At 46.0% G+C, this 23,529-nt stretch overlaps 1 protein-coding gene across 3 annotated transcripts in view; it reads right to left on the bottom strand.

The window, feature by feature from the left end:
* Positions 1-21,185, bottom strand: part of USP47 (ubiquitin specific peptidase 47) — a 53,448-nt gene extending 32,263 nt beyond the window's left edge. For 2 of the 3 annotated variants that reach the window (XM_066320559.1, XM_066320560.1), the window contains exons 1-3: positions 20,882-21,184; positions 3,531-3,590; positions 210-413 (exon numbers count right to left, since the gene is read on the bottom strand). In XM_066320559.1, coding sequence (XP_066176656.1) covers positions 210-413; positions 3,531-3,590; positions 20,882-21,160 — 543 coding nt within the window. In that variant the 5' untranslated portion in view covers positions 21,161-21,184. Of the gene's footprint in view, positions 1-209; positions 414-3,530; positions 3,591-20,881 lie in introns of all 3 variants that reach the window. The other variant, XM_066320561.1, reaches the window with a different exon arrangement.
* Positions 21,186-23,529: the final 2,344 nt, after the last annotated feature.

Below are 23,529 nucleotides of genomic sequence, written 5' to 3'. Positions count from 1 at the left end.
ATACATACTGATAACAAAAACTAATATTGCATCTGAACGATCACATTCGTTTTTGTTTAATGATTAAACAGCTGTATCATTAGAGACTAAAATTCAGCCAAACCAACAGGGTGGCATCAGCCTGCTGTGGCGCACCCACCACAAGCTGTTACAGGGATGAAGTGAGCCCGTGCAGCCCAGCAGGAGGTTTGCAGGCAGAGCTGCCCTACCGTGTCAGTGACAGTGTCTCCATTGCCCCACAGCAGATCAAAGGAGCCATTGGCATAGCCCACTTTGGCAGCCACGTCTTCAAAGAGCCGCTTGAGCGGGGTGGAAGCCGGCAGGTTCAGGGTGACACGCTCGGTCACCGTCTTGGAGTTGGTGGTGTCCTGTATTATACACAGCACCCGGGGCTCCTCAGCAGCACATTCTGCCTGCAATGACAGCACACAACAGCTCAGGAACAAAAGTAGGAACGTCGAGGAGTTAAACTGAAAAATCAAAACAAGACTTCACCGAGAAAATGTAGTATACTTTTAAAACCTAAGGTTCCTAAAACTGGACTTCATTTTCCAAAGTAAGCATGGGAAAATAAGGAATCTTCCAGTTTTGGAAAATTTATAAAAACAAGCTCCATTTTTATAGAACAAGAAGGAATTTGTACGGCTGTGGGGACAGAAAAACCGCTCAAGTTCCACACAGAATTTCAGCCAGAAAGCAGATAGAAGACTGCTTCAAAATCTGGAACAGACTTCCAAGTCATCACTTCCAGCTCGTATTTTGCTTTGACAGGATCATAAATCCTGCTGAGGCAGAATATACCTTTTGTGACTTTCAGGAATGCAACCCAGAAAAACTGCAAGCTTCCAAGCAACCTTGGAAGCTGACCACTAAACAAAAAAATTCATAATCAAGCCACCAACTTCCTACTAATTCCACTGCCGTCTGAGTTGCAGGAAATATTCTTCCACCTGAACAAAGTAAGAAAATTAGCACTGACAAAAGGCTACTGGACAAAGCAAAGAGAATTTAAATGGAAACTTCAATGTATCTGAAATCAGAACAATAATGATTCTGAATAAAAGTGGCAATGGAATAATAATAAAAGTTTCTGGACTCAAGTAAGTCAAGAAAAATGGCATTTTTCCAATACAGAAAACTCAAGAAGTCAAAGATCTAAGCACAATCAATTAATTCTCTTAATAATCCAAAACTGTAGAATAAGAAGGAATAACTGCTATTTAAATACACATCTCATAGGAAAGGATCAGGTAAGTAAAAGGAATTAGTCCTTCAGGGACTCAGCCTTTCCAAGCTGTAACACACAGAAGCATTAGTAATGCATTGTCAGAGTGCCCAAATCTCAGTCCATGGCTAAAGGCCACAGCACCCAAAAACGCAAAAAACACATGCAGTGCTATCATGATTCTCAGTGGATAAGAACAAATGGCAATTGTGTTCATGCTCAAACTCTCAGCCACATCACAAGCAGCTTCTAGAGAAAACAGAATTACAAAGAAAATCTGAACACCTTCAGAATGCCCTGTATTTCTACACAACCAGCCCCACAACACAGATGAGCACCACCAAAAAGGTACAGCCCCTTTTGAGAGCTCTTACATCACCAAACCCTTGGAAAAGGAACACAGACATTCTAGCTGATGCTGCATGCCTTCATTACAGCGGATTGCAAGATCTGCTGGCAGTGTTCACACAAGGATAGAATAAAATGTTAGCTGACTGCAGCATCTATTCCTATCAGCATCACAAAAAAGTTGTTAAGAGGAAGGCAAATGAAATCACCCTCGACCCAATCTGTATGATGTTAGTTTGCTTTTGACTGGGAATTTTTTTAAGACTGGAATCCAATTTCTTTAGGTTTATCAAATGAAATATCCTGTGTGGAAGCCTTCATTAACTGCATGCTTAAATAGATTCAAAGCACCATTTACAGCTGTAACATTTCATACATTTCACCTTTACGGGAGAATTTTACATTTATGAACTAGTTTCCAAGAAGACACACAAAACTATTCCTGAAACATTAACCACACATTAAGAAGAAAACACAATTTGGAAGTCAAAGTAATTTTGATGTATTATATCTTCACTTTCATCTACAGCACTCACAGAGACAAACAGGGCTGTACCTAAATAGACTAAAATTAAATTACACCAGTGATTACTTCTCCTGGGCTCTTTCCTTAAAACTTCTCAGCACAGCATCTTTTTTTGTATTTATTTTTTTTCCTTTTTTTGCTGAAGAAGCAAGTTCTCTCTTTCACTGTGTGGTTAGGAAAGAGAAAGTAAAACTTCTTCAGTGGTCTTCCTTCTTGAGGGCTCTTTTTTTTTTTTTTTTTTTTTTTTTTTTTTTTTTTTTTTTTTTTTTTTTTTTTTTTTAATGAAGTTGAGCAGCATCTAAGACCAAACAAACTTTCAAGATCAACCTATATTTATTTACATGCAGGTGCCTCAGCAATGGTAGGGACTTGCTCTGGGTGGGAACCACTCTCCTCCATAGAACACTGCAGGGAAGTTAAGAGGCATTTGCCACTATTCATACAGGTTCACCTTGGAAAACAGAAGTTAATTTCGATTTAATTATCCCCACGCTGATTTTGCATTGATGCTGTAACTTGATGGGCTACTATGTATGAGATCATGTCAGGAGCAGTTCTGGAGACTCAATTCCTTGTGCTACTGCCCTTACATAACCAACACTGACTCCCTTCCTCCCTGCAGGAGTTCCCTGGAAAGGCAACTCCTCCCACTCACCCTGCCACCCTCCATGGTGAAGCAGTTGTGCCTTGCCTTAGAGCTGCTACTGAAAATAATTAGGCCCACGGTATCTGAGGGATGGAAATAACATTATGGAACAAATGACAGACGATTACACAAGATTTGCTGGTTGGGCTGCTGGATGTTGCACGTCACACAAAGCCTCTCTCCCTTGCTCACGGATGGAAATCTGACAGACTGAACTGGTGTAACTCAGGGTCAGTATAGCAAAGGGTATTAAGCCGTCATTCATTCACACTGCCACCACTTCAAGTTGTTAGCGGTAAATAGACAAAGCAAAAGTAACCCCAGCCCAACTCTGCTCATGGAGAGCATTCACACACACCAGCTGAACTAGGAGACAGCAATGCAACACCTTGTCTGGGGCTACTTTACTACAGAAACAGTGTGAAAAGCAAGACTGGCCAGTGATGGATCCCTCAGCTATTCTGACAGGCTGTTACCAAACCTAGTCCACAACAGAAACACAGAAATTAATTTTAGCCATTACATAATGTGATATGAGTGTAAAACAATTCCTTTTTTTATACAGAGACAGAGAGAGCCAAAGCCACCAGTGTAAAAGCATACAAACACATACTCAGTTGGAAGCTACCATTAAGACTGAATTTAACATGTACATTATCATTCGATTCAAGAACATGCACAGAGTCAACAGCTCATGCTCGTGTTAAAATAAACAGAAGCTACAGCATCATGCTGCTATTATGTTTCTTCATTATCATTTTATACAGTTGATTTCATCTGTCTACCTGTGAAAATTTCTTCTTCATTTCAGCAAAGATACTCTGTCTGCAACTCCAAAACACATCCTATAGCACATGAAAACAAAATTAACAAGTCATAATAATCAAAAGTTGTAAACTGACTTTTATTTTATGTGAAGTCATTTGAATAGTATTAAAAAAATCATTACTGAGTTTGGAAACACCATTCACGGAATAACTCAAGAAGGAATAGCCTATTTTAATATTTAAGTTATCATAGGAGCAGTGATACAGACAATGTCAGTTAAGTTGTAATACACAGACTACATTTCCTAAAGTAAGAAGTGAATGGATAAGAAAACATAAATAACAATTCAAGATATAAATTCATACTAACACTTTCCTTGATTATAACATGCCACAGACATAAGTAAATATTTTACCTCAAATGGTTCAAGGGTAGGATTAGCATACAACCCTGTAATTCAGTTTACTATTGTATTTATAATTCATGAAGCTGTCCAGTTTCACACGAAACTGGTTCTTTTACACCTGAATTATTTCCTGTAGGGAAGTTTCATTAATATGAGCCCATTTTAAAGTATGCAGCTGAAGGTGGACTTTATTCCTACTACCCTTAAAGAAAGTCCACCTTGGTATCTCTGATGCATCATCAAAAATTCAACCACAAACATTAACTGCACAAAACTGTTTCCTGACTAAACATCAAATTTACCAGTTTCTGAATCTCAAGCGGTGCACTTCATATTTTTCCAGAAAGGAAAAACAGGAAGTGAAAATGAAGATGCTCATAATGTCACTGCTCTTCTCCAAATTCCTTCAACTGTGCCCTCAGTAAAGATTATTAAAACAAAAACCACTGACACGATCTTTACTGACATGCCCTATTTGTCCCACCAAATGACCTACAAAAATAGCCCAAATTAGACTACTGCATTTAATTTCTCAAGGCAAGATTTTTTTTTATTTCATGTACCAAGAACTGAAGATCCAGTTCTGAAGTTTTAATATGACAAGACTGTGTCTAGCAGTTTCCTTTACACACCAGTCTGTAATTTCAGATTTGAGCAATTTCAGATTTTAATCACACAACTTAAATGTTTTGCTGCTTTTACCTGCTCTTAATTGACATTCATGCACATTTTGTTAAAATGACCCAAAGGTTAATGGAGTCCCAGACCCACAAATCTGAAACTGCTGATTTGTAATATTATCACTGCTATCAAATACATTGCCCTGTGTCAAAGACTTAATTAAGACTTCCAATTTTCCTCCTAATCAGAGACTCTGAAGAACCCCGACTTTAGCCTCTCCAGAGACAGGCAAACCAAGTCTGGTACACACAGGGGCATGTGTAATTTTGTAGAGTGCTATTTGACTTGGTGCACACAGTGCGGAGTGGAAGGGGAGAACAGGTTCCAGGTATCACCTGCACAGAACTATCTACATACAGGTTGCTTCTTTTATAAAAATATTCCTGTGCTGGCTTCTCAGCTCCTGTTTTTTCAGTTAAAGTCTGCTGGAATATTTTCAAGTACTATTTCACGAAACAAATTCCATGTAACAGATCAAGCAATTCAGATTTACCAATTATACTGTTTATATGATGTTCCGAAATTTTAGAAATAACTGAGAGCTTCTCTGACAGGACTAATCACAAGCCACAGAATCACAAAACTATTTAGGAGGGAAAAGACTTCCAAGATCATTGAATCCAACCTTTAGTGACCATTACCATGTCAACTAGACCATGGCATCAAGTGCCACATCCAGTTGTTTTGTGAACAGCTCTAGGGATAGGGATTCCATCACCTCCCCGGGCAGCCCCTTCCAATGCTTAACAATTCTTTCTGCAAAGAAATTCCTCCTGATGTCCAACCTGAACCTGCCCTGATGCAGCCTGAGGCCGTGTCCTCTCATCCTGTCACTGTTCCCTGTGAGAAGAGGCTGATCCCCACCTGGCTCCCCCCTCCTGTCAGGCAGTTCTGGACAGTGATGAGGTCTGCCCTGAGCCTCCTTTTCTCCAGGCTGAACACCCCCAGCTCCCTCAGCCACCCCTCAAAGGACTCTCCAGACCCTCCCAGCTCCGTTTCCCTTCTCTGGACTCGCTCCAGCCCCTCCATGTCCCTCCTGAACTGGGACCCAGAACTGGACACAGCACTCGAGGCGTGGCCCCAGCAGTGCCCAGGGCAGGGGGACAGTCCCTGCCCTGCTCCTGCTGCCCACACTCTGCTGATACAGGCCAGGGTGTCACTGCCCCCCTGGGCACACCCTGGCTCATGTTCAGCAGCTCTCAACCAGCACCCCCAGGTCCTTTTCCACTGGGCTCCATTCCAGCCACTCTCCCCACAGCCTGTAGCAAAGCACGGGGTTGTTGTGACCCGAGTGCAGGACACAGCATCTGGCCTTGTTGAAATCACAAGGATGTGTCCATCTCTCAAATGCAGCATTCTCCACTTTTCAACTAAAGCATTTACTCAAACACTGCAAACAAACTTTATAATAACCATAGTGCAACTCTACATTTTACAAAAGAGCTCCTCTCAGCACGGAAACGTATTTAAGGTACAATCAAGAGACCAAAGGTCTTCTATAAAGTTGCTTAGTTTTACCCTGATAAAAGTTACTCTGGCATGCACCAAGCCAGTTATGAATTACACCTCATAAAATCAATAGGCATGTTAACTATACAGTTCAAGGCTTTCAAATTAAAATGCACACTATTCACAGGCAAGTGCAGAAACACCTTACTGCCTTTTCCTCAGAAGAAATAAGAGTAACTACTCAGGTAGCAAGCACATCTATCCCAGGGGTTGGGAGAAGTCCTCAAAGCTCCATGCTGCTACTTTGCCAAGGTGTGCACCAGTGGCTTAGGAAAACAAACTGCAGACACTCAACTGCATAAGCACCTAAAAGGCAAATGCATAATGCTAATTAAGGCTACAAGTCACAAAATTGTCTTACAATTATTTTAGCACAGAAGTCTTCTCAGGCTAATGTTTTGGTCCTCAGATATTTGAAACTGTAATTTCAGCTGTTAACTGTAATTTAAAAAAAATATTGAAACACTGACATTTCATCCCAAGTCCCTCCATCCTGCTGAGGGTGGGAATCTCGTGGGGTGGAGAGCACCCTTAGCAAGTCTGCTGGTGACAATAAACTGTGCAGTACTGCCAACAGGTTGGACAGAGGAGACACCACCCTGAGGGACACTGACAGCTTGAGAGGTGGGGCTGTGTGACCCTAAGGAAGTTCAACAAAGCAAAGTGCAAGGTCCTATACCTGAGCTGAGACGATGCCAAACACACCCACAGGTTGTGCAGGGAAGTGACTGAGAGCAGCCCTGAGGAGAACGACTTGGAGGTGATGGCTGATGAAAAACTTACCATGAGCCAGCAGTGTGAGCTGGCAGCCCAGAAAGCCAAATGTATCCTGGGCTGCATCAAATGGAGCGTGACTAGCAGGTCAGGGGAGGGGATTCTGCTCCTCCACTCTGCCCTCGTGAGCTCCCACCCCAAGTGCAGGGTACACTTCTGCTGCCCAAGCATAAGGAGGACATGGAAGTGTTGGAGCAAGTCCAGAGCAGAGACATGAAGTTGCTAAGGGGACTGGGCACCTCCCCTACAGAGACAGGCTGACAGAGCTGGGGCAGCTCAGCCTGGAGAAGAGAAAGTTGCTCAGAGACCTCACAGCAGCAGTACCTGAAGGGCCTACAAGGCAGCCGGAGAGCATCAGGGACTGTAGAGGCAATACAAGGAGTAACGAGCTCACACTGAAAGGGGAAATTTAAACTAGATACATGGAAGAAATTCTTTACATGAGGGTGGCAAGGCAGTGGCACCAGGGAAGTTGTGGAATATCCCATCCCTGCAAGTGCTCCCAGCCAGGCTGGATGGGGCTCTGAGTGATCAGGTCTACTGGATGGTGTCCCAGCCCATGGCAGGGGGGTGGAAATAGATGATATTAAATGTCCCTTCCAACCCAAACCATTCTATGGCCCTTTACATTGTTCCATTTCTAGAAAGGTGATGATGATAAACCTGCATGTAGAAGATTTCTGACTGTCAGATCAGACTCACAAAAGACTCTTTACAATACAAACATGCAACCAACACACATGTCTGACCTAGGTGGACATTCTAGAGGGCCATGCTACACAAGAATTTACACCCCCTACACCTTTCTAAAAAACATTTCATCTTTCTTCATTGAAAGATCTCCATCTGCAAGTAGCAGAGCATAAAGCATGTTGTTGCACTGAAGCAATTCAAGCTGTATTTCTGTATATACAAAGGCAGCATTGTTATTAGTGCCATCTGCAAGACAGACATTTGCTTTGACCATATAGGTTCTGTATTTGTTGAAAATAAAGGAACAATAAAAATAAAGTGTTACTAGATCTGTCACAACAATATTCAAATGTAGAACTGCAGTGGTTTTAACACTGTATTTAGATGTGGCTTGATATTTTTCAGCCTTGAATGACTAAGTTAATTAAAATTCTATAGCAGCATGCCACTATTTTAATTCCTGCTTCATTTTTACAAAATTATTTTCAGAGATTGAAAGCAAAACCTAAAGCTAAGGTCAAACTTCATACAGATTCTCCTCAGTATTTCCAAATTCCAGGTCAAGAGTTGAACCAACAGACGTGTGAAGTTTTACTGCCAAGTAAAGTTAATGGCCTGTTGAGACTTAAAAAGAACACCACTAGAGAAGATTCTACATGTCCACACCCTGCAAATAATTCTCACAAATCACTGTAGTACAGAGGAGAGACAAAGAGATCAGTAGCAAGCAGCAGACATCAAGCTTATATTCACAGAATTACCTGGGTGATTAAGCCTAAGACAGCAATTCTCAAACCTAATGTACGTTCAATAACTTCAGACTCCCATGTGAAGTGCACACAAGTGACTAGTGCCTGTCACGTCACTGCTGGGCAAACTCTGGGGTGCACATTCCAGGTCTGTGCCAGTGACTGGCTGCACGTTTCTAGCAATTACAAGGATAAGGGAAATCTGGGAGCTTCAATGACACATGAGTAGTCTGCATCTGTACCTTTTATTTCTGAAGTAGAAGCATGCAGTTGAAACAAGCTTCTGTTCAGTTGAACCATCGTTAGTGGCTGAACGTTTCCCCCTCTCTCAGCAATGACAAACTACTACCAAATCAGCTACCAACCATAAATAAGGAATTTTTTCACCTATTTCAAGAAGTCCAATCTATTAAATGCCACGCTGGATACCTGCTGATAGCACTGCTTTCTGCAGAGAATTCAAAGACCAGAGATCTTTCCAATAGACAGCAAATAAGGGGAGAAGAGTCAGGGAGCACTGGGGCACCATTTCCCCTCCTTCTACCCCGTGCTTTTGCGCCATGGACTCCAGAGAGGCCATACAACCCATGACCGACCCCCTTTTATCCCCAGCAGTGCTCCGTGTTTTTTTCCATGCCCAAGGAAGTTCTTTTCAGAGGCAAATTTCCCTGCTACAGCACAGTGAGTAGGGCCCCTGCCCTGGGAGCTGAACGCAGGGTGATAAAGGTCCTCACAATGAGGGAAGTATTGAGCAGGTGGTCTCAGAGTCACATCTGGCTTTAGTTTAGAGGAAAGAAGCACCTTCTTTTTGAAATACAGGTTACTAAACTAACCTTTTCAGAGCACTGAGATGTTACTCAACACAGGTGCTTTGCTGCAGCCCAGTCTGAGTTAATGAGAGAAGAGTGCACTTAGAATCCCATTACAAATGCCTGAACAGAACACTTACAAAGACGTATTTTATAGCACACTTGTGGCAAACTGAATACACTTTTTAAAACATAGATCCCAGGAGGTCTTAAGCAGAGTGATTTTGAGCTGTTAACTTGATATATCTTGTGTTGGAACACTTCCTGAACCAAAGGAAAAAAAAAAACAACCAACCAGCCAAAAACCCACAAAAAAACTTTAGGCACAACAATTCAATTTTCAATCTGACTGACTTTAAAAGTATCAGGTTTTTGAGTACTTCAATAACATCTTTTATCCCCATCTTTGAATCCTTCATTGTACCTGGAGAGACTTCAAACTAAACAACAATGTTTTGAAGCTAGTGAAACTAAACAGAGGTCTTCTGTCCCTTTACAAGCAATGAAAAAAAATTGCTCCACAACCAGCCTAAAATACCACCAAAATTCAATAATATATATCCTGACTGACCATTTCCCTAATTACTGAATATTTGTCCGCTCCCTGGTTTGTTGGGGGGTTTTCAGGGGAGTTAACAGTACCAGCAGAGGAGCAGTAGCAGTATTTTTAATGCATGAATTATATGCAGTACTGCTTACATCACTAAATATCAATGCCACCTGGACATAACTGCAACTTTCTGTGGTATCCAAAGAGAATGAAATGAGACTCTCCATCCTCAGGTAGGGTATGAGTCTGTAAATGGCAGTGCTGCTCACAGGACGAGTAACTCCTTTTCTTGGGAAAGGCCTAGAAGAGCAAAAAGCATCACTGCCACGGCAATGCACTGGCCCCATCTGTCTGCCACACTCGCTGTGTTTGCAGCAGCTCTGGGAACTGCTGCAGCGCCCAGAGGGGACACGGGCCACACTGACACCCACGGCCCAGAGCCCAGAGGGGACACGGGCCACACTGACACCCACAGCCCAGAGCCCAGAGGGGACACGGGCCACACTGACACCCACGGCCCTGCCCAGAGCCCAGAGGGGACACGGGCCACACTGACACCCACGGCCCAGAGCCCAGAGGGGACACGGGCCACACTGACACCCACAGCCCAGAGCCCAGAGGGGACACGGGCCACACTGACACCCACGGCCCTGCCCAGAGCCCAGAGGGGACACGGGCCACACTGACACCCACAGCCCAGAGCCCAGAGGGGACACGGGGCACACTGACACCCACGGCCCTGCCCAGAGGGGACACGGGGCACACTGACACCCACGGCCCTGCCCAGAGCCCAGAGGGGACACGGGCCACACTGACACCCACAGCCCTGCCCAGAGCCCAGAGGGGACACGGGCCACACTGACACCCACGGCCCTGCCCAGAGGGGACACGGGCCACACTGACACCCACGGCCCTGCCCAGAGCCCAGAGGGGACACGGGCCACACTGACACCCACGGCCCAGAGCCCAGAGCCCAGAGGGGACACGGGCCACACTGACACCCACGGCCCTGCCCAGAGCCCAGAGGGGACACGGGCCACACTGACACCCACGGCCCTGCCCAGAGCCCAGAGGGGACACGGGCCACACTGACACCCACGGCCCAGAGCCCAGAGGGGACACGGGCCACACTGACACCCACGGCCCTGCCCAGAGCCCAGAGGGGACACGGGCCACACTGACACCCACGGCCCTGCCCAGAGCCCAGAGGGGACACGGGCCACACTGACACCCACGGCCCTGCCCAGAGCCCAGAGGGGACACGGGCCACACTGACACCCACAGCCCTGCCCAGAGGGGACACGGGCCACACTGACACCCACAGCCCAGAGCCCAGAGGGGACACGGGGCACACTGACACCCACAGCCCAGAGCCCAGAGGGGACACGGGCCACACTGACACCCACAGCCCAGAGCCCAGAGGGGACACGGGCCACACTGACACCCACAGCCCTGCCCAGAGGGGACACGGGCCACACTGACACCCACGGCCCAGAGCCCAGAGCCCAGAGCCCAGAGGGGACACGGGCCACACTGACACCCACAGCCCAGAGCCCAGAGGGGACACGGGCCACACTGACACCCACGGCCCTGCCCAGAGCCCAGAGGGGACACGGGCCACACTGACACCCACAGCCCTGCCCAGAGGGGACACGGGCCACACTGACACCCACGGCCGAGGGCCCAGAGGGGACACGGGCTACACTGACACCCACAGCCCTGCCCAGAGGGGACACGGGCCACACTGACACCCACGGCCCTGCCCAGAGCCCAGAGGGGACACGGGCCACACTGACACCCACGGACCTGCCCAGAGCCCAGAGGCGACACGGGCCACACTGACACCCATGGCCCAGAGCCCAGAGGGGACACGGGCCACACTGACACCCACAGCCCAGAGCCCAGAGGGGACACGGGCCACACTGACACCCACAGCCCAGAGCCCAGAGGGGACACGGGCCACACTGACACCCACAGCCCTGCCCAGAGGGGACACGGGCCACACTGACACCCACGGACCTGCCCAGAGCCCAGAGGGGACACGGGCCACACTGACACCCACGGCCCTGCCCAGAGCCCAGAGGGGACACGGGCCACACTGACACCCACGGCCCTGCCCAGAGCCCAGAGGGGACACGGGCCACACTGACACCCACGGCCCAGAGCCCAGAGGGGACACGGGCCACACTGACACCCACAGCCCTGCCCAGAGGGGACACGGGCGACACTGACACCCACGGCCCTGCCCAGAGCCCAGAGGGGACACGGGCCACACTGACACCCACGGCCCTGCCCAGAGCCCAGAGGGGACACGGGCCACACTGACACCCACGGCCCAGAGCCCAGAGCCCAGAGGGGACACGGGCCACACTGACACCCACGGCCCTGCCCAGAGGGGACACGGGCCACACTGACACCCACGGCCCTGCCCAGAGGGGACACGGGCCACACTGACACCCACGGCCCTGCCCAGAGCCCAGAGGGGACACGGGCCACACTGACACCCACGGCCCTGCCCAGAGGGGACACGGGCCACACTGACACCCACGGCCCTGCCCAGAGGGGACACGGGCCACACTGACACCCACGGCCCTGCCCAGAGCCCAGAGGGGACACGGGCCACACTGACACCCACAGCCCAGAGCCCAGAGGGGACACGGGCCACACTGACACCCACAGCCCTGCCCAGAGGGGACACGGGGCACACTGACACCCACAGCCCAGAGCCCAGAGGGGACATGGGCCACACTGACACCCACAGCCCAGAGCCCAGAGGGGACACGGGCCACACTGACACCCACGGCCCAGAGCCCAGAGCCCAGAGGGGACACAGGCCACACTGACACCCACGGCCCAGAGCCCAGAGGGGACATGGGCCACACTGACACCCACGGCCCTGCCCAGAGCCCAGAGGGGACATGGGCCACACTGACACCCACAGCCCAGAGCCCAGAGGGGACACGGGGCATACTGACACCCAGAGCCCAGAGCCCAGAGGGGACACGGGCCACACTGACACCCACGGCCCTGCCCAGAGCCCAGAGGGGACACGGGCCACACTGACACTCATGCCAAGTGAACCCTACAATGCTCTCCTATCGGGGATGATCCAATTTAGGGAGGAGGTACAAAATCATCTCTGTAGCAGAGCCTCTGCAATCTTTTTCCCTTTGGAAAATTGGATGTATGTTTTACTCTCTTCTCTGCATTGCATAGATTACTATTGTTTTCAAAGGCACTTTCTCAGAAATGCTTCCTTAGTCAACAAAATTTTAGTTAAAAAGTGCCCCCTCACTGAACCAGCTGCATGCCAGCTGTCAACTGTCACTCCTGGAAAATGCACAGGGACAAATTATTTTTATTTTACATACACACTTCAAAGTCTACTACTTCCAACTTTCCAAACATGTCCAAAAATAACCGTATGCCTCAGAAATAAAGAGTGTGTTATGAGGCTAGTGTTTCCCTTTGAGAGTTTGTTCCTACTGCTGTGTATTACCCGGTCATTAGTAAAAACAGTAACAAAAGAATAGGAATGACAAAAAAAGTTGGGATGGGGCCAGAAATAAGTACAAGCCTAGAGGTTGTTCCAAAGACTACAGAAAAACATATAGTGTGAGGGGACACATGTCTGGGGAGGGCAGAACTAGAGACCAAAACATCCACTTTTCAGCTTTACAGAAGGTCTTTTTCATATTTTAGAAGACTTAAAATATGTCTTTACTAAGGACATCCTGAAGAACCAGTCTTCTTACACTTATCTCCTTATGGCCTTTTAAATACGGTACATTAAGGTGATTCAAGATTCATTACTTTCCCTAAAAAAAGTCAAACAAACAGCTGTCAATAACAAAAGAGTGCAAGTATTTCCTGCTCATGCCTCCAGATCACACAAGAACTAACCAAGTTTCCTTCACCGGTAACAAAGAAAAGTTTAAGTATCTATAGTTGTCTCTTAACCACTGGACATTGTATTTCACTCTTATTCTTAAATGTTTTAACTTCAGCTGATCCTATTTCCTTTCCTACTCTGACCCAAAGCTCTTGAACTTGCAAAGGGTTTTGTAACCACACTAAAATAATCATGAGAATTAAATGTCAATGAAATTCTCTACATTCATAAACTATCTGCCAGACTCCCTACATTGATTACAGTATAACCTTTAGATTCACATCTCATCGTTATACAGCTTTCTTTGCTTGTAACTTTTCTCTACCTTCCTAATCAGCGTGCTCTTTGGTTTTCCTTAACAAAAAAACCCAAATCATAAAAGCTAAAAAAGGGGATATGAGAACACCACAAGCCACTTACTATACTTTTATATATTAGTCAATACTTGCAACATTTGTCTCCTGTGGAGAGCCACAGAAGTAGTGGATGGATTTGCCCTTCATTTCTTCAAGTATGAATTTTATGGAAACATTTTCCTTTGCTGCTCCTATTCTGAAGAACTTTCTGCTGGATTGAATTACAAATACAACATTAGCATAAAAACAAATTAAGAGTCTGAGCAAAACCAGTACTCAGAAGGGTTTTCTCTTCATGGACAATTTTAAAATGAAGGTTTACTTCCCTACAAAATCACCGACAGACACGTATGCCAAAAAATTAAAAATCCTGTACACTTCAGACATTAAAATGTGACTACAGGAATAGTTTCTAGTTCTTTAACAACTCTCTAACTTTAAGCTGTGCAGCTACTGCTGGGGAAGGAAAAAGAGAAGCTGAACAGCGAGGTGTGTTAGCAGGGATTCTTTGTGCAGCCCTCTGGGAATTCTGCACAGAACGAAGGGTCCAGCTCAGAATGGAAACACCTGGACACAAACTCTGCGTGCTGCCACTGCCATGAAGGGCTCCAGGGAGAACACAGAACTCTGGAGTAATGTCCCCACAGAAGAGCAGGGACGACAATGTGTATGGAGAAGGGACCTAGACAATTTTTCCATATATAAACTGATGAAAACATTTTATTTACAACAAACAGGCACTATGGAAGAGTTTTTGTACCTGCTACTTTTTTCTTTACCTTCACTGTTCCTGATTTCAGCCCAATACCTACACAAATCAGTGAGCATGGCTTCCTTCCACTCCTTTAGCTCCGGTAGTACGCTGCCAAACTTGTTCAGAAAATGCTATTTACGTGTTCAGATAGTATTTACTGGGTAAACTTTCACACTATATCAACTATATTTCTCATGAAGCTCCAAACCCAGAGCTTTCACCAACCCTCAGGAATTCAGGCACACCTTCTCATGTTACTGAGGCAGCTTTTGTCACATGTGCTCATTGAGAAGCTACACCTGAACGGCAGCACGATAACCAGCTCTAAGCTATTCACAGAAATGCCAGTCTAAAAATAATCTGTTGCCATTTTTCAGAAGCACCTAAAGCATCCTTGTGATCACAATCTCAACAATTATACTGAATCAAGTGATCTGTACCAATTTCACCCCTTAGTATTTTTAGAACATGCACAACATCCTTTTTAGAAATTATTTCATCTGCCAATGCTGTGCAAGAGCATTTGCCCAGTGCAAGCTGACTACATGCCAAGCATTGCAAAAGCCAAAGAAAATAAAAAACCTGGCATTTCAGAGGGCCTGAAACTGTGGTCAAGTTCATTGTTGTTTTATCAGAACTCCACAAAATAATTCTGCGACTTACTGGTATTCACAATTATCAGTTCTTTAGTACCTAGCGGCATTGTTTTGAGAATATTTCATTCAAGACAAGAAAAATACCAAAATGCTAAATGGCAGCTCACCCAAAGGTACACCACACTACATTTCAAAGGGCAAAGTGTAAAATAGCAGCTTCAAATGTTCACAAAGGAATTAAAAACTTTTTAAAACTGAAAAAAATCCCTTAATATGTACATGTAACTCAATCACTCTATTTTCTACAGACATAACTTTAATCTTTACTTTCTTTCATAAAACCCAACATATTTTCAAATACTACAGAAAGAGTGAAGCTGTGACTGGATATACAAACATCTGTACATAATATAGTGTATTACAGTACAAATTGTAATGTACTGGGGGGAAGGTTTAAAATAAAACTCTGCCCCACTCCCATTTAATTCTGACAAGACAAAAACATGTAATTCAAAGGCAGTACAAATTCAAGCTACTGGTTTATTTCAGTAAATAACCACAGTTTTAATGTTATATTAATATCAATACATTCTATCATAAGAGGCAGCATAATAATAACTTTCATCAGTATGTCTATGTTTGTACAACTAACATTTTAAAACTATGATGCAAGGGTGCACTGATTACATTCAAAGGTTTTAAAAAGAACAGAAAACAGCATTTGGGGACTTTATTTCATAATGGCACTGGAAAAAAAATGGAAACTTTTTTGTTGCATACAAATAGTCTGAGCTCAAAACAGAGCAGACTGTAACACTGACAAATCTCTGAAGTATTCTCTGTTTAGGAAAAAGTTCATTACTAGTCTGAGAAAAAGTGTGTAGCTGCACCAAAAAAAATAAATTAAGGTTTATACTTTTACTATTGATGCTTTTGATTCTGAAATTTTAATCATCAGTGACGCAAAAACCAGTAGAGAACACAGTATTTATTGTCTGCGGCGATGTTCAGAATGTATCACTGCAGAGAAAAAAAACAAACAAACAAACAAAAAAGAAGTATTTATTTGTCAGAATATTCTCCTGAGTAGAAGCTTCCGCCAGCAGCATTTACAGTCTGAGGCTCCAGTACCAAGTGCTGCCCATCAGGCAGCTGGCACCTCTTAGGCAAAAACATTTCATCAGATGATCTGGAGGTGCTGATACTTCATTTACTGATCAGCTTTCTCTTCTGCAGATTAAATACCCAGATGACAGCAAGGGAGAGTACATGGTAACTGGGAAGCCCAATGGCTGGAAAAAAAGCAGGGAAAACTCTTGAATTCTACTCCTAAGCTTTATTCACCAAACTCAATAACAGCATGAGCATCATTCATAAAGTGTTTCTTTGCAAGGAACAAATGATTTGGTGGAATTCCATGGGGATTTTCCGTTTGTTTTTTGGAAATTTGATTTCCAAAACACCTTCGCTGTCAACGAATTAGTCAGCTTCTCTAGTTGTCACAACCATACCTTTATGTTTCTAATGGAGCACACCAGAAGGAGAGCAGGAAAAACTGATAAATTATGCAAGCTGTAACCACTTGTAGAATCTTTTAATACATGGGAATGAAAAAACAAGGATGTCATCAGCATTGAAAAGAACAGCATCCCTTTGCTTAAGAGAATTGCAAAATATCTTAATCAGATTCCTGCTCTTCTAATGAGGAAGTCAGAATGATACCCATCAAGAGACACACTTGATTTGTTCAGTGCAGCAGATTAAAATGGATTCATTAGTGCAGGGATGAAAAGACTCACATCAGTGAGATGAGAGACAACTCACACCACCTTGCTCCATTTAATGGTAGCAAGTATATATTTATATTTATTCTGACAGGTGTATTTTGGATAGTTCATGCTGGAACATGTTGAAAAAGCATCTGCACAGCATTTATTTAATCAGTAGCACAAACACTACAAAAACCTCATAGCAGAACACACTCCTCATATTCTGACCAATACTCAGTAAGTTCTCGTACACCTTGATTTTCAAGGTAAGTCTTTGCAAAGTTCACTTATATTACCAGTAAACACACACAGGCATGGTTCTCACTAACTGTGTTGATAAGAATATTTTACTATTTTTTATTTGAGGCAGATTTTCCCAAAAGAAGTTTCAAGTCAACTTTTCAATGTAAGAAACATTGAAAACTATAGAAATGTTTTCCCTTCTGATAGCATCATTTTCTTTTTATTTTCATAATTATCTTACTCATGCTGTTTACCCTCTCTTCCAGGGTTACTGGGGGAAAATCCACATCTATTAATGCAGCAACTTTTATAGCATATGCTCAAATTTTGCTACCAGGGTGCAGCAGTGAACTGTATTTTACTCACTGCCTGCTGTTCATTGGATATAAAAGAAAAAGCATTTGAATATTTTCATCTTTTAGATGAAGAGAGCAAAGCAATTGAGGATTGGAGGGAAAAAGGACCAGTTTGAACTCCAGATCCAGTGAACAGGGATTCTCACTGCCCCCACCATAAGGAATTACTGGTCACACCATTACAGGAACAGCTGGGAAAGCATTAGGCAGCAGTGGGGATGTAAGAATGAACTTACTGCATAGCCCAGGCAAAAACCTCTATGCAAAAAGAAATCCCAACATTGGTTTATTAGAAACTGCTTTAACACATCTCTTCCAAAGGAAAAATAACTTTGTCCCAAAGTTATGAGCAAGAGAAAATAACGAGGCCCTGATTACCTGGACTTCAGTGATGCAGCTGAAGCTAAGCAATGTCCAAAAGAAAACATTTCATAAGAGACTAATAAAAGATAATTGAAGTGCAGTGGTGAAACTTTGTATCCACTCTGTATCCATGAAAACATGGTATTACTCCTTACAAAAGGTAATGAAAAAAATCTAAGCAATTTTACTTTGCAAACAGCAATCTGAGCTCCTGTTAACATATACAAAAATGTGGATACAAACACAAACTGCAGACTCATAATCACCTTAATACCCATCCTTCCACTCCACCACACACAGGCTGGTAGTGTTAGAGACACCTCCTACCACTTATCTACCAAGGCATCACGTAACTTGTAGACAAGAACCAAAATCCTTTTCCCATCCACTCCTTTGGATGATTAGTCATTCCCTAAACCAGCCTAAAGCAAACATCATTACATTTCTTCTTGCTCTTTCACACTGGACTGCCAAGGAAAATCTGGTTGTGTGCTCATCTTCAGCAGACGCTGGTTCAGAGCGCAGCTGAAATCTCTGAAGCAGCACCAGACAGCGAGCTGTACAAATGATACCACCCAGCCCACTGGGAAGGCACAAAACCATGAGCTGGGATCCTTTATCCATCCCTGAAGGGTACAGCTGAAACTCCAAACGAGCTGCTTTGCCTCCAACTGCTCTTAGGGGTGTAACAGGAATATTTAGGAGCAGGCTGTTGAGAACTCAGAGACTTGGAGAATTCTGTTTACCCATAACTCAGTGTTCTCTGCAATGGGACTATTAATGAATCTCACAAGGATTTAATGGGAATGCTGCAGTGTAACATTCATTAAAACTCCATATCACAAAAAAAATTTAGTATATACTGAAAAACACCAGAAAAGTTGAAGACAAACTTCTATTACAACATATATATAGATCTAACCAGATGGGCTTAACAAAAATAGTTCATCTATTTTCTTTCTCAATTTGATTTCATTAGTATTCTGTCTAATTTAATTTACCTTAAAAACACATAGACACAATAAAGAACTTGAAAAACTTGCTGAGAATAAGCAACTCCCACTAGCATTATCAATGTACAAAGTCTATAGATTTCACAGTTTGTTTAAGATACCTCTATCTATAATCACATGTATTCATCTTCCTTTCCCTGTAATTCCCCCTCACACAGATAAAAGTGCATTCAAAAGCCTCGTCCAATGAGTCAGTTAAAAATACACATCTGAATCATAAGTATATTCTGAATACAACTCTAAAGCCAAGGGGGATACTATTAATACATATAACTAAAGACACAGCCTTGGCTAGCTGCTTTTATTAATACCTCGTCTATTCCACTTAACTACAGCTACTGCCACAATGTTTCTCCTGCCAGTATCCCTTAGCTGGATGCTTCTTTGGTTTTGAAACGAAATCTTTAAGTATATCAGTTACTCTAGCTTCTGTCTCTGGTTTTATATTTTTGAGGATTTTTGTTAAAAGCTAGTATTTAAGCATATTAGCTACTACTCCCCATCTCTTTTTTAAAGTTTCTGGAGATTTCACTTTCCTGTAAAAAGACAAAACGTAGTCTTTTAAACCTTAGTATTTTAAGAATGGAAACGAGGTGAAGTTACTTTTTTCCTTCATATATCCTGCGTCTACAAGCACAATTGCCTGCACAAAAAACTGTTTCTAATATTCAGTGCTGTTATTTGCTTCCCAGATCTACTCGGGAATACCATGTAAGGATCAACACCTCATTTTGCAAAGCTCCACAAAAACGAAGCCCTTGCCTGGCAAAGCTTCCTGTAAGAACACATGACAGAACAGGTAAACGTAACAAACACCGACATTTGACGAAAAACAGCGAGAAGGGTTTGAGTAATTTATCAGAACTGCAAAAACGTCAGAAAAGTTGGCAAAATGCGTAAGTGTACCTGCTCAGGAAACAAAGTTTCTGCTGACACTACTCTACCAGTAGTTGTTTCCAAACATTCCATGCCATCGCTGGAACTCCTTCCCCTGCACGGTATCGCTCCAACTTGACACGTGTCATTCGCCTATCGCTGCAGGACAGAGGCTTCGCCTTCCTCTTTCACTCGGGCTCTTATCTCTAGCCTATGGCAAACAACAAGCCTTTCCCCTTCTTCCTACAGCAGCGGAGAGACGAGGGGTCCAGAAGAAAGGAAACAAGCCGCTGCTCAACCCGTTCCCTCCGGCGGGCACCACCGCCCGTTCTGCGGCGCTCCGGGAGGCGCGGAGCCGCCCGGCTCCCTGCTCTGCCCCTCGGCCGAGACACGGCTGGCCGCGGGCCCGGCTCCCTGCTCTGCCCCTCGGCCGAGACACGGCTGGCCGCGGGGCCGGCTCCCTGCTCTGCCCCTCGGCCGAGACACGGCTGGCCGCGGGGCCGGCTCCCTGCTCTGCCCCTCGGCCGAGACACGGCTGGCCGCGGGGCCGGCTCCCTGCTCTGCCCCTCGGCCGAGACACGGCTGGCCGCGGGCCCGGCTCCCTGCTCTGCCCCTCGGCCGCAGCCCCGCAGGCCGGCGGGAGCGGCCGCGCCGCCTCCAGCCCGTGACACGGCCCGGCCCCGCGCAGGCCGGGCAGCCGCATGCCGCGGCACGGACAGGTGCAAGCCTCGGGCCGGCCGGGCCCTGCGCAGCGCGGGCTCAGCCCCGGCCTCCTCCTCCTCCTCCCCTGGCCGGCCCCTTGAGCCGCGCACCACCATCAGCCCCGGCCCCGCACAAAGACAGGCCCGCGCCCGCCGGGCGGCGCAGGGAGGGAGCGCAGCGCAGCCAGGCCGGGCCGGGCCTCCTCCACTCCGTCCTCGGCCGGGGTCGGCGCCCCGGGCCTGCCGCCCGCCGCAGCGGCCTCCGCCTCCCAACTCACCTCTTTGGGGACGAGCTGGTTCTCCTCGCTGGGCACCATGGCCGGTGGCGCGGCGCGGAGCCCGCAGCAGGCTGAACCGAGCGCCGTCGTCAGCAGCAGCGGGAGGCGGGGGGACGCCCGCGGCTCATCCTCCCCCTTCTTCTTCTTCTTCTTCTTCTCCTCCTCCTCCTTCTCCTCCTCCTCCTCTTCTTCTTCTTCTTCCTCCTCTTCCTCTTCCTCCTCTTCCACCTCCTCCGCTCCCGCGGGCAGCGCCGCGGCTCCGCCCCGCCGCCAATCCATGGGAAAATGGCCGCCGGCGCGGTTCTCGCGAGAGCCGCCCCACCCCGGGCCGCCCGCCTCCCGCCGCGCTCATGGCGCTGGGCCCGGCCGCCTCACGGCCCGGGGCCGCCGCCTGCCCCGGCCCAGCCGTGCGGTGCTCACCGAGCACTGGGGCCGTGTGGGAGCTGCAGCGCGAACCTCCGCACGGGCTGTCCATGGCGGCCGCTCCCCCGCCCCGCTATCCCGCCCTGGGGAACGGCGTGCGGCGCCCGGGCCTGCGGGGGAGCAGGGAGTCAATAAATGGAACGGGCACCGTCTGCGGACGTGTGCAGGGAAAGACTGGACGTGCCGCGGCGATGTTCGGTCATGGGGCGGACTGGATGATCTCAGAGGTGTTTTCTAGGCTAACAGAGTCCGTGTAAATGCGGCAGCATTCAGGAGGCGAGCGGGGCGGGAGCGCGGCCGGGCCGCTGCCGTGGGTGCGCTGGGAGCGGGGCTCACAGCGCCAGGCCCCGCCACACGGCTGCGGCCCCGAGCCCTTCCCGAGCCCCGGGCTGCACGGACCGGCAGGCTGCTCCGTGCCATTAAATCGCTGCTGTACAGCCTTGGTGCCAGGCTGGAGCGGACAGCCTGGTCCCGCTGCCCTGTGAGCCCTCTCTGTGCCCAGAAGGTGTTCCTTCAAGTCGTGCTCACCGCCCTTCAGTTCACTGTGGGCTTACAGTGTGCGCTGTAAACTCCAGCTTCATAGCTCCTTTTCGAACGGAGTGCAGGGCTGTTTCTGTGGCGTTGAATTTGTATCCATAACAAGCTGAACTGTGTCTGAAATATACTGTATTTGCGCCACCTGAAACACACTAAAAGCTGAATCAGTGGAATTACTAAAATGCACACTAAAGGAAAAGTATTTGATGTCTACCTCACTGCAAAATAGTTTGCAAGTGAAAAGCATTCTGCTTGGCTAATGAACGATGCTATAAGGTAGCTGTACATTTCTGAACAACTGTTTTTCTTACTATTTTAGTGTCCTCTTGTGGAAAAATGCAGTACTGAGGATAGGTTTTGCTTTTGTATCCATGAAGTTTTGGGGTAATTTTTGAAACCCATTGTACCAGAGGCTACTGAAGATTTGGTAAAATTGAATGGTCTCATCTCCCTTTTCTTGTTCAAAGTATGTAACTTCTCAGGTTCTTCTCTGCTTTTGCAGAGATAAGTGGCAGCTTTTGGAATCAGGATATGTTATTGGTGTTTCTATTAGTACAATATATTAATACTTTTTTAAAAAGGCTTCAAAATGGGCATTTCTGTAAAAAACATTGGTGGTTTTATTTCCATCTTTCAAGTATGCTGTTCAAATGCTATGTTCTTAGCTTTGTTGTGGTTTGTTTTGGTTTTTGGTTAGCTTTTTTTTTTCTCTTCTTTAATTTTTGCTCCTTGAATTAAGCACAGAAATCCTCTCACTGAAGAACTTAAAGCAGTTTTTAAGTATATGTCTAACCTGTTTTGCATTATATAACTTAATGGGTTCAGGTTATTTATCTCGTAAAGGTCAGAGGGTTCTTTGGCACAAGAGCTCTTGCCCCATGGGCTTCAAATAAGTTGCACCTGAAAGCCCCTCATCTTAGATCTTTGAGCTCTAATATGATAAAATCAAGTACTGAGACAAGAACCCGCAAGTCCCTTGCTGTTATTGCTACTTTATATTAAGCACGGGGTTTTGTAGAGCTACCCCTTTACAACAAGAAGAAAAATATCTAAAGCAATGGGGGTTTTAATAGGAAAGGCGATATAAAATTAACTAACTCATGTCTTTTTGAAAAGAGGTGTTTTATTGATCAGCTGTGTTGTGCATTTAAAGGTTTGGGATTTAGGTGAGTTGGTTTTTGTTTGGTTGGGTTTTTTTTTTATTTCTTTTTGGAGGAGGACTTTGTAAGCATCTAGGTGTGAGAAAAGCTTTAACTGGAGAAGAAGTGAAAAATTATGCCCACATCTGTAGATACTTGAAGGAGCACAGCTGCCTGGTGATCTCCAGTTGTCCAGTGGTGTCCAAAGATCCACGAGATTAGTGAGGGACTTGAGTTGAGGAGCCAGAACAGAGCCAAGCTTCCAGGACGAGGGATCCAAGCAGGGTTTTGTGTGAATGACTGGTTTGCTGTAACTTCCCACTCCCCCTGCTCCCCCACAGCACCTCTCAGACATAGAGGATTCTTCCTCTGGCTTGTAAGGAATCCAGAATTCAGGGACAAGAAGCTTTCAGAGATGTTACTTTGGGAAGTTCTTTTAAATAAGTCTCTAAAATGTTATGTCCCTACAGGTAATATTTTGCTTTTTTCCTTGTGCATAACAAGGGAAAAAGCTACAGAACTCAATGATTTTATTTGAAATATATTGTT

The sequence above is a fragment of the Sylvia atricapilla genome, chromosome 6, assembly GCF_009819655.1.
Source record: "Sylvia atricapilla isolate bSylAtr1 chromosome 6, bSylAtr1.pri, whole genome shotgun sequence".
Classification (NCBI taxonomy): Eukaryota; Metazoa; Chordata; class Aves; order Passeriformes; family Sylviidae; genus Sylvia; species Sylvia atricapilla.
This window is presented reverse-complemented; position numbering and strand designations above follow the sequence as displayed.